The 10,948-nt window shown below is 51.1% G+C and overlaps 1 protein-coding gene across 1 annotated transcript; it reads left to right on the top strand.

The window, feature by feature from the left end:
• The first annotated feature begins 4,372 nt into the window (after positions 1-4,372).
• On the top strand, positions 4,373-10,649 carry Zp4 (zona pellucida glycoprotein 4). Its single transcript, XM_027948055.2, has 12 exons — positions 4,373-4,538; positions 4,778-4,899; positions 4,983-5,091; positions 5,924-6,076; positions 6,676-6,863; positions 7,272-7,369; positions 8,167-8,297; positions 8,475-8,664; positions 8,736-8,886; positions 9,213-9,291; positions 10,269-10,379; positions 10,546-10,649. Exons 1-12 carry the CDS (start codon positions 4,373-4,375, stop codon positions 10,647-10,649), a joined length of 1,602 nt encoding a protein of 533 aa, XP_027803856.2.
• The last annotated feature ends 299 nt before the right edge of the window (positions 10,650-10,948 follow it).

The raw sequence follows: 10,948 nt of genomic DNA, 5'->3' as shown, positions 1-10,948 counted from the left end.
AACACAATGGGTTGCCAGCCAAGCCGAGGAGCTACAAGAGAGAGACAAGCAAGGGTTGTTCTTGTGCATTTTAAAGAGAACACAGCCCTACCGAAACCTTGATCTCCAACTTCTGGCCTCTGCAACTGTGGCCTTTGTAATCAGAAAACAGTGCTTATTCTCAAACCATAATGGCATGGAAAGTGTGTTTTGTATTATTTTGGGCAATTCCTTGGATGATACACATTAAATTAGCTGTTCCCACCCACACTATGAGGAGGCCAATCAATTGTCCAATGACACCTGCCAACTTCAAGACTTGTGCAACAGCCAGTCAATCTGGCCGTTGACTTTGTTCCTTCTGCATACCTCTCTGGCTCTGGATCGATGCATACTTGACCGCAGGCTTGCGCTAGTAATTAATAAGTAGGCAGGAGCCACTTTGAGTGCCAACTGGCTATGTCTGGAGAAGCTCTATAAAAATCACCTGAAGGGCTGGGGATGTGGCTCAAGTGGTAGCGCAGTCGCCTGGCATGTGTGCAGCCCGGGTTCGATCCTCAGCACCACATACAAACAAAGATGTTGTGTCCGCTGAAAACTAAAAAATAAATATTTAAAAAAAAATTCTCTCTCTCTCTCTTTCTCTCTCTCTCTCTCTCAAAAAAAAAAAATCACCTGAAATCAAAAAGAGTAAGGGTTTCCCCCTCTCAACATTTTAAAGTCAGAATAAGAAGCCACGATAATTATATGTTTCATGACAGTAGAGGGGTGATGATGGAGACTCGAATGGTTTATGGTATCTGAACAGTAATGTCACCTATGAGGAGGACACATTCACCCACACACCCTAGAGAGAAGAGAGCAGGGCCTACCCTGAAGTGGATGATCAGGGCTGGGGAAGGGTATTGCATGTCAACAGAGATGGCCCAGATGGGCAGGAAAACCCAGCCATGTTGTCGTTACTCTTCACCCAGAAGATCTTAACTGTGTTTAGCAACTTACTCCCCTAGCACTTTCTTAATCCCTTCTTCCACTAAGAGGAGAGAAAGACTGACATTCCTCACACAGTCCCAAGAGCTGCTCAGCCAGAGGTCCGCTGCCTGCAAACAGAGGGATGACACCCCCTCCCACTCCTGGTCACCGTGGCAAAAGAAGGGTGAGGGTGGAGAGAAGAAACCAGAACAAGGCACTGCACAGGAAGCAAGGTAGACTTGAGAGTGGATCTTGAGGTCCTGGGCAGAGACGAACTGAAAGAAGGGACAGGTGAGGGATCTCATCACCTCACGAGCAACTCTGAATTACCCTTCATTATGCTTGTTGAAAAGGAAAACCTTGGAAGTATTTTACAGTACTTTAAGTTTGGCATCTTCCTTTCAAAGAATCCTAATTGCCACCACCTGCCCAGAACAGCTGGCTGCACCTTCATGGCCCCCTAAGGGTTGGTGAGCCCTCACAGTGGTCCTCTGTGTTGGGGGTGAGGTTGATTATTAATTACTCTTTTACACTGGTTTCCTGGGCCTCGTTTTCCTGCAACCCACCATAAGATAGGGGCAAAACTCCAAGGCAGCAGGACAAGCGCTGTAAAGGTCGAAGCCCAAGGAGTCTGTCCCGGGAGGCCAGAAAGCATCGTGTAACTGCTCCTGTGCAGCCAGACTGCAATATCTAGAGCCAGAGCCGGGTGCACCTGTGTTTCATTAAAGGTGCCTCAGTGAGGTTCACGTAGCCCACGCTTGTTCTAGAGATCGAGTGGAAGCATTTCAATGGGAACCTGCCAATTCAACGAGGTCTGTGGAAACCAGTGTCTTTCCCTCATGGCTTAGCTGCCCTCATTCTTCCACTCCGAGGAAGGGATCCTGACTGGTCAGGTCAGTGGATGAGGTAGGAGCAGCTTAGCCTTCTGTGCAGGACTCCCAAGCAGGTAGCAAGGGGAGATTAAATCTGCCTACAAAATGCATCAGACCAGTACCACAATGATTAGAGAGTCTGAAAAGTCTCGACAGGTTAGGTGCTTCACGTTCTGTTGGCAATGGTATTAAAATGATTTTTAAACTCACCAGGTGATTCTAATGTAAGAAAACAGAGCAGCTTTTGTGATCCAAATTGAAAGGGCAGATTATATTTTGAAATAGGGAGTAGGACACTTTATCAGGCAGGCCAGCAGCTCTGCAAGGTGGATCACACATTATCACTGTTCTGAATTTTACTTTTGGAATAGAATGATGTCCTTGAAGGATTTAGCCCTGAATGAGCATGAAATCACCTGACCCCAGCAGGTGTTCCCTTGAGGTTTATTCTTGAACCTCTCTGTAGTGTCAAGGTATTGGTGTCATCCTGGGTGGACCTCCACATTGTTCCAGACTTCTATGAACTTTAAACTGCATGACTTCAATGCACTAGGGAATGCCGTCCCAAGAATCTAGGCTGCTCCTCAGATTGCCATTGATTGAATGAGTCTATTGCTTGACACCTGTCTCCCCTCTGCTTCCCAGTTGGTCTTGTTGAAGGTAGCCACAATTTAGTGAGTGAGCATTAGAATAAGCGCTGTGCATACATCCCATCACCTACCAACAGCCTCTGGCTGTGCTAATGCTTCCAAGTATTAGTATAACGATCACTGATTTTTCATCATTTTATAAAAGAACATTAGTAAGTCTAGCTGGGAGACTGGACCTAACTCCTGAGACAGCTCCGAGAAATCTAATCCTAAACTGGGCACAGGGGTGCACATTTGTAATCCCAGAGACTCCAGAGACTGAGACAGGAGCATCACAAGTTCAAGGCTGGCCTCAGAAACTTAGTGAGACCCTCAGCAACTCAGCAAGGCCCTGCTTCAAAATAAAAATTAAAAGATCTGGGTGATGTGGTTCAGTGGTAAAGCACCTTGGGTTCAATCCCCAGTACAAAAAAAAAAAAAAAACCTTATATAGTTCATATATGCAATCACGTGTATGAGAAAATTGTCTCAGAGCTGAGTTTGAGCCCATAAAGAAAAGAACCTGCACAGCAAGGTTTAGAAACTACACCTTTGAGCTAGCCCTGGGGCAGGTACCAGAAATAGTGCTCAGCACAGGGAGTACTCACTGTCCAAGCCCCTGGGGATGCTAGGAGCCGCTGCCCTCAAGTGCCCCATTAGTGAAGCCGGGTAAGGAAGACTCACAGCACAAAGCTGTTAATCCTATGAGGGAGTAAATGCCATGTGAGACTCAGTCCTGGGCGCCTGAGCCAGGTGGGGCCAGGAAGCCACATCCCTTCAGGGACAGCAGAGCCCAGCACTAGCCCAAGGCTATATGGCCCTGCCTGGGTCACCTGTACCCCAGGAAGAGAGAGCTATTTGTTTTCTTTCATTATAAAGAAAGGGAATTGGAGATCCTGGTTGTACAGCCTCAGTGCTACGCCCTTAGCTGAAGAAAATGTTTCAAATGACAAAATATCAGGTTAAATATACTCAGATGACTATTTGGGGACACGGGTGGCTCACGTTGCTGGTGAGGAATGCGCCCATTCATCCCTTGGCTCCCATGGTGCTGCCATAGGCTGACTTCAGGCTCTGACCTAGCGTAGCCAAAGTGTATACCTCGTAACTTATAACAAAGACACGGGAAATAAGCCTGAAAAACTCCGACCTCCTCAGGAAAACATGCCGAGACAGGTCAATGGCAAGGTGCCTAAATAGCTGTAGAAATCAGATGGAACCATGTCTACTTCTCATTTCCCCTGAAATCCCACCAGGGAGCCCAAAGGACAGTACAGTGACTAAAGTCTTGGGATTCATCAGGAAGAGACCTCTGGGATGGGATTCTCTGAGGACCAGAGAGGGCTCTAAATCATTTGGTCTCAGGAATCAGGTTTAAGGTTTTCTTTTGTACAGTGACTTCCCACCAAAGCTCAGAAGCAGAGTTCAGGGCCCTCGGGGCACCAGCTCTTCACTGCTTGGCCCAGCCCCGTGCTAGGCACTCAATGCAGAATCTCTCACCTAATCCTGATGCCAGGAGAGTGTGCTCATTTCACTGAAGAGAACCACAATTCTGAAAAAGTGACTTACCTAAATCCCATCACCCGCAGATGGCAAAGCTGGGACACTTACTCCAATACGCCAAGCTCCCAGGCAGGACTTCGGCAGTCAGTAAGCTGGCAAATCAGTGTGACATCCAGCAAACCCAAGCAGCCCCTCATCAGGGGAAAGGTCCAGCATTTTCCTGGGCCCTGGGGGCCTCTAATGGGAGGCAGCTGCAGACTGTGAGAAACCCCTTTCCAAGGCCTTCCACCTGCTGTGAAGGGGGCACACCTGGGCCCAGGCCGTCCTTCTGGGTATAAAGAAGCCCTCTGGGGCCGGGGGACGGGCTCCTGGGAGAGTAGCGGTGGGGATCGAGGCAGCCAAGTTCCAGGTAGCACCATGCAGCTGCTGCAAACCTTGTGGCTCTGCTTTCCATTGTCTCTTGCTTTGAGTGACCAGCACGAGGTGCCAGGCAGTCCTGGGGTCCTCCGCTGTGGGCTGCAGGGTTTTCAGTTCGTCGTAGACCTCACCGACCAAGAAGTGACCCCTGTGCTGACAGCATGGGGTAAGAGCAACGACTCTCCCAGCTTTTCCAGCAGAGGTGGCTCCCCCAGTCCCCGCTCTCCACCTGCCTCACTCCGTGAACTCCGCGGCCCCTGATGCAGAATATCAGTCTGAGAGCCACTTCTGAAGCTGTGGCCCTCGAACACCTCTCATTGGCAGCTCCCCCCGGGTCCAGTGGCAGGCCAGGCACTGGTGACCAGGATGATTGACCTCTGGTGCTTTCACCTCCCCTTTCCCCAGATAAGCAGGGGTTGCCGCACAGACTGCAGAATGACTCCAGCTGTGGTACCTGGGTCAAGGAGGGCCCCGGCAACTCCGTGGCACTGGAAGCAACCTACAATGGCTGCTACGTCACTGAGTGGGTGAGTAAGACCCGGCCACCAGGGACCAGAGACCTCCTCCTGCAACCAGGCATGCTGACTCCCCTAGGGCCTGTTCCCTTCAGGGATCCCAATATGTCATGCCTGTCGGAGTGGAAGGGATAGGTACTTCTGGATTCAAGGTGCTCTTGAAGAGGAGGCTGCTCAGGTGTCCTGTGGACCGTCCAGGTAATGGCGGGAAGGAGTCAGGATTTGGGTGGGGTGCTGCTGCTGCAAAGTGCCCGTGGTCTCTCTACCTGCTCTATGCAGCAGCTCTCATAAACCACTGCTTCTCCAGCCCTCACCTCCCTCGGGCTGGCCCCTGGGGAGGACTTGGAGTGTTGTCCCACCTGATCTGGTGGTTTGGTCCCTGCAGTGAGCCTGCCCAGAGGCCTGTCACTGAGTAGCAGAGCTTGACTTCAAGCAAGAATTAGCCTAGGACCAGGAGATCCTTGCCCAGTAAGCAGGGGCCAGGGGATTTAGCAAACACCTGGGAAAGACTAGGACTCGTCTCCCACCTACAGTGGAGCTACTTGATCATTGAACTAGGGAATTGTCAGAGATGATGACGTTAAAGTTCAGAAAGCATTGCCTGGCCAGCTGAGAGCCTGCCTCGCTCTCAGCCGGTGGACCTGGACCACACTTTCCACTACCTGCTCCTCAGAACAGTCTGGAGGCATGAGACTGATACAGTGAGGAGTCGGACGCCACCAAGCCAGGCCTGTGTTCTAAAAGATCTTCAGGTAGCTCCTATTTTAGGAAGGAAGGAAGGGGAAGGCTGTTACCTGGAAGGAGGAAGGAGACCCCGTGCTCCTCTGGTCTTGCCATTGTTCCCACCTAGAGGGTGCTCGGGAGGCCCCACAGGGGGCTTGACTTAATGTGCACTTGACAGCTCAGACTTAATCTAATCTGTAACATGGACAGACCTACTGCAGTCCTCTATAGGTCTGGGAACTGGGTGTTGAGGCTTTGTAACAGTGACGATCTGCAAGCTACAGCTGCTCTCCTTCTCAACACCCATCCCCAGACGCCCTGGATGCCGCCCTGTGTGACTCTGTACCAGTGAGGGACAGGCTGCCCTGTGCTCCTTCACCTATCTCTCAAGGAGACTGCGAGGTGCTGGGTTGCTGCTATGCCTTGGACAAGGAAGAGGCAGGCTCCTGTTACTATGGAAACACAGGTGAGTGAGTGGCCTGTCTCTGAAAGCAGCCTCTTACTATGAAGCCCAGGGTACAGGCTTGCAGAGGCGGCAAACACTGGTGGTGGCAAGAGGCTGAAGTAGGCCAGGCCTACTCTGTCAGGCCTACTTTTCCAGGCCTACTCTGTCAGCCTCCATCATTGATTCTCCCAGACTCCAAACCACAGCAAACACTCGGGGACCTCAAGGAACAAAGTCAGGTACTCGCTAATAGATGGAGACTTCATCTTTGCCCAGGGAATGGCCACGTTGGTGGCTGATGGTCAGATTATTTAGAGAGCCTTATTTCAAGAAGTCTACCATCTCCAGACTCCAAATCATGCTCTAAGGTTTTGAAATCCAAAAAATCTGCTTGGTAAGCCCCTCTCAGATCTGAATTCTGGGAAGATGGGGTACCATCCCAAGCTCACAAACAAAGCTGCCACAAGGCAGTTAGACCCTGGCCTCGGGCCACAGCGGCCGGGCACGACTTGAGCCCTGCTGTTCCCTGAGCCTCCTGTGGGCTGTGACACCTAAACTGCCCTGAATTGGTCCAATCACGGGAGCAACAACCAACCCTCATAGCTGCTCCGGTGTTTCAGTGACCTCACAGTGTACCCAAGAGGGCCACTTCTCCATCGCTGTTTCCCGGAACTTGGCCTCGCCTCCACTGCGCTTGGATTCTGTGTACTTGGCCTTCGGGAATGACAGCGACTGTAACCCCATGACCACAACTCACGCCTTTGTCCTGTTCCGGTTTCCGTTTACTTCCTGTGGCACCACAAGACAGGTAAGAACTGCCACTTTGGGCTCTTCTCCTGGTTCTAGAAGTCGAGGGCCATGATTGAGTGACTGCTAGGAGACAGCTGGAATGTCCTGGCCAGGAAGGACAGTCCTGACTCCTGGTGTTCAGGATGGTCTCTAGGGCCAGAAGAAGGCTTGCCTCTGAGATGATTGAGGCTTCCCCTGGGTGTCAGTAATGCCATCCTGGCTGTGATCCAAGCTATTAAAGAGAAATGAGGAATGGGCTCCTCCTGCTGCTCCATTCTGCAGTGAGCTGTGCCTTCCAGATCAGTCACTGCCAGGAGCCCCTGCCTCTGCTCAGGGCAGGAAGTGTCCCAGGCTAGGCACATGGCATGGTTGAGTACCAGGTCAGGGAAGTGGTGGGAATGACGACTCCTCTTCACCCTCTCCTCAGATTGCTGGGGACCGGGTGGTATATGAGAACGAGCTGGTGGCCACTAGGGACGTGAGAACCTGGGGCCATGGCTCTATCACCCGCGACAGCATCTTCAGGTAAGGTCTTGGTTACCTAAGGGTCTCTGACCAGAGTGACTTCCCTCAGTTCATAACACGGGTCAACGGTGAGCCCCAAGTCCACAGAGGAACCCTCATCAACAGCAGAGGGTCAGTGCCTCATTCTGACGGTCGTGTTGACCATTAAAGTCCACCTGCCTCACTGTACCAACTTGATCTCGGCCCTCACCTGGGCTCCGATTTTTAATGTCATGTTAGCCTTCTCCCTTCTTCCACTGTCCATGTTGAAGCCAAAAGAGTCCCTTTGAGACCTTTCCTCAGCCATATCTCTTGCTTTAAGTATTTTGGCTTTCCATAGCTACCGTGGCCATAACTCTGAGCCTGGGTGGAAATGACTCCTACTTCCCCACCCTCCCACCTGCCCTCTGACACTCAGCCCCTGACCCACTGTGCCCCAGCCCCAGGGGAGATCCAAAGAGCCATAAGCACTTTCCTGCCCCCAGCTTTGCTCTGGGTCAGGTATTCCTCTCCCTCCTGCACCCCTCAACTGTCACTTCTGCTCTCATGTCAAGATGTTCCCCAACCACCTTCTCTACAGTAGGCACCGACCACCAAGAAAAGGTGGTCTTTTCTTGTATGGTTCTTGCCTTCAATTTACACTGGCCCTTCTTACATATTGGTCACTCTGACTAAAATACAACTCCCACCGGGTAGGAACCACATCTGTCACATTTAAGAGTTTGTGTAACCCCTAGTACTGGGTGGCCTTTAGGAATTAAAATGAAGGCGGTATGGCCAGCCCCCTCAAGCTAGCAAAAATCTTGTTTTTTACTCAGGCTTCGAGTCAGCTGCAGCTACTCCATAAACAGCAACACGTTCCCCGTTAACGTCCAGGTTTTCCCTCTCCCGCCACCTCTTGCTAAGGCCCAGCCGGGAGCCCTCACTCTGGAACTTCAGATTGCCAAGGGTAAGACCCTCCTGCCTGGAGTATCTGTCCTGTAACCAGTCCCTTCATGGTTCTGGGCATGGAGAGGCTAATGTGGTAACAAGATGCTTACACAGGTGTTCAGGGGGGTGACAGACTGTGACTTACAGGTTCCCAGCTGTCGGCACCACTCTAACTCCTTACTCTGGCTCTGTGCAGACGAGAACTATGGCTCCTACTATGCTGCTTGGGACTACCCAGTGGTGAAGCTGCTCCGGGAGCCCATTCACGTGGACGTCTCCATCCTGCACAGGACAGACCCCAACCTGGGGCTGCTCCTGTGGCAGTGCTGGGCCACGCCCAGCCCCAGCCCCCAACAGCAGCCTCAGTGGCCCATACTGGTGAAGGGGTAAGTGGTTCTCTTGTATGTAGGCACTAATCCCCTGACACCTGTCCTGACCTTGGGGCCTCCTGGTCCAGGTGCCCCTACGCAGGAGACAATTACCGAACCCGACTGATGCCCGTCCAGAAGGCCCCGGGCCTGCCATTCCCCTCCCACCACCAGCGCTTCAGCATTTCCACCTTCAGCTTCGTGGACTCTGCGAGGACAAAGGAGGCTCTCGGGGGACAGGTTTGATGCTCTTTTTATGCCACTCGGCAGGCAGGTCTCTGACCCCTTACCTTGGGATTGTCCCCATCCTGCGCCCCCCCCCCCCCCCACAGCAGGCTAGCTCTTCGATGCTGCCTGCTAATCCTGCCTGAACAGCCCTGGACACCAGTGACATGAGTGTTGGCTGTCACCTAGGCCCTAGTTCTTCAGGGCTGTGGTGACATCAGTGGGGACATATCAAGTTGTGCTGATAACTACCTCTCTGAACCCTTCCTGGGGAGATGAAGTGGGTTTAGACATCTGACACGGTGGCACTGCACCATGACCCGAGTTCTGTTGGCCTCCAGGTGTACCTGCACTGTAGTGCATCAGTGTGCCAGCCTGCAGGGACCCCAGCCTGCATGGTGACCTGTCCTGTCGTGAGGGGTGAGTATGCCGTCTATACTAGTGGACACACGCAAATGGATCATGATCCCAACTCCCAATAGTTCTTGGCCCATGGCCAGGACTCAATAAAGCCTCTCTAGGTACCAATTGCAGTATCATGAGCACAGAGACAGCCAATTTTCTGGAATGCCAGAAAATGCCTTTAAAATAGAAGCAATAAACTCTCAACCTGAGCTCTTTTCCAAATGAGCTTTGAAACCAGGAGCCAAACCAGTCCATGGCCCACACCTGGCTCAACTCCACAAAACACACCTGGCCAGGTAATAAATGTCAATTTCTATGCCCACCTGAGGGCACTTCTGGTGATGTGGTCTAAAGACCCTTAACTGAAATGATTGTAGACTTGCACCATCCCCTGTCGGGCAGACCCTGTGCTGCTGTAGCATGCTTGCTTCTACAGGTACAGTCTGGTACCTATCTCTTCCTTGACTTGGGATTCACGACCCTTAAAGCTCTAAGTAACTTCTAGCAATTAGAAAAAAAAAAAACACTGATAGTAATTAATTGGTAGTTACAGGGCAGGGCATTATGTTAAGTGTTTACCATTCAACCTAATGTACATTAGTCCTACTCCTAAAGGACTAAACCATCTTAGATTGACTTCAGCTGACAGGTTAAAGCATTTCTGCTCTTCCTATTTCAACAATTAAATACCCTTCCCTGTGATACCAAGACAACAGAACTATAAAGGGGTTACTGTCAGTGACCCTCCTGGAAAAGGATAATTTGGGAAGTGTTCCTAACATCAGACTTCTATGCCCTGATTCTGGTGAATCTGAGGCAAGAGCATTAGATCCAAAGCCTCAAACCTGCATAAGTTGCTAACGTGAAGCCCTTGTATGGCTGGTACAGAGCTCTGCCTGTGGCCCCTTGGTTTGTGTCCTAACACTCCCTACCCCTGCTCTGTGTGTACAAAAATTAAAATTCTAACACTCCCAGCTTCTCGTGTCCAACAGGAAGATCTGACTTCTATCATCAGAACAGTACTGCCAGCATCTCCAGCAATGGCCCCATGTTTCTTCTCCAAGACTCTAAGGACCCTTTGGAAAAGTCCAATACACACTTAAGTAAGTGGAAGGAAACTTAACCAGCCACCTGAACCTGCAGACGAGAGCTCCTTCCTCCCTCCTGTCACTGACCATCCCCTTACTGCCATTCCCTTACCAAGGACGATGGTGGGTCTTCATCAGGACAGACTTGTGGCACTCACTGATTATACTACTTCATCCCCAGGTGCTCCAGTAGATCCCAAGGCTCTGTGGGTGGCAGGACTTTCTGGTGTCCTCGTCGTCGGAGCCTTGTTGGTATTCTACTTGGCTATCAGGAGACGGAGATGAGCTCCTCAGGCCAAATGTGTCAAATAAAGCCAGACTGCCCTGCCACGTGTGCTGAGCTTGTCATTTGATCGGCCAATTCTAGGTTAATTCTTTACCTAACTGCTCTTAATCTCATCCTACCAGCCTGGGGTGGTGTCTCATCTGAGAAAGGCTTGGATAAAGGAGTACCTTTCTGAACAGAACAAACATTTTTGATAGTATTTCAAGGCTGACAATTCTAGGGTGGGTGGGTGTGTGTGTGTGTGTGTGTGTGTGTGTGTGTGTACACTAAGTATCTCTGGCTTAACAGGCTGTAAAGA

Source organism: Marmota flaviventris, chromosome 12 (assembly GCF_047511675.1).
Source record: "Marmota flaviventris isolate mMarFla1 chromosome 12, mMarFla1.hap1, whole genome shotgun sequence".
In the NCBI taxonomy this organism is placed as follows: domain Eukaryota; kingdom Metazoa; phylum Chordata; class Mammalia; order Rodentia; family Sciuridae; genus Marmota; species Marmota flaviventris.
The sequence above is the reverse complement of the archived record's forward strand: the minus strand, read 5'-3'. Positions and strand labels throughout refer to the sequence as shown.

What these genes read in the sequence shown, in the direction of transcription:
- Zp4 (XM_027948055.2), top strand. Translation starts at nt 4,373, where the DNA reads ATGCAGCTGCTGCAAACCTTGTGGCTCTGCTTTCCATTGTCTCTTGCT. An exon ending in ACCCGCGACAGCATCTTCAG is followed by an intron (nt 7,370 to 8,166) that starts GTAAGGTCTTGG and finishes TTTTTTACTCAG; the next exon opens with GCTTCGAGTCAGCTGCAGCT. An exon ending in GACCTGTCCTGTCGTGAGGG is followed by an intron (nt 9,292 to 10,268) that starts GTGAGTATGCCG and finishes CGTGTCCAACAG; the next exon opens with GAAGATCTGACTTCTATCAT.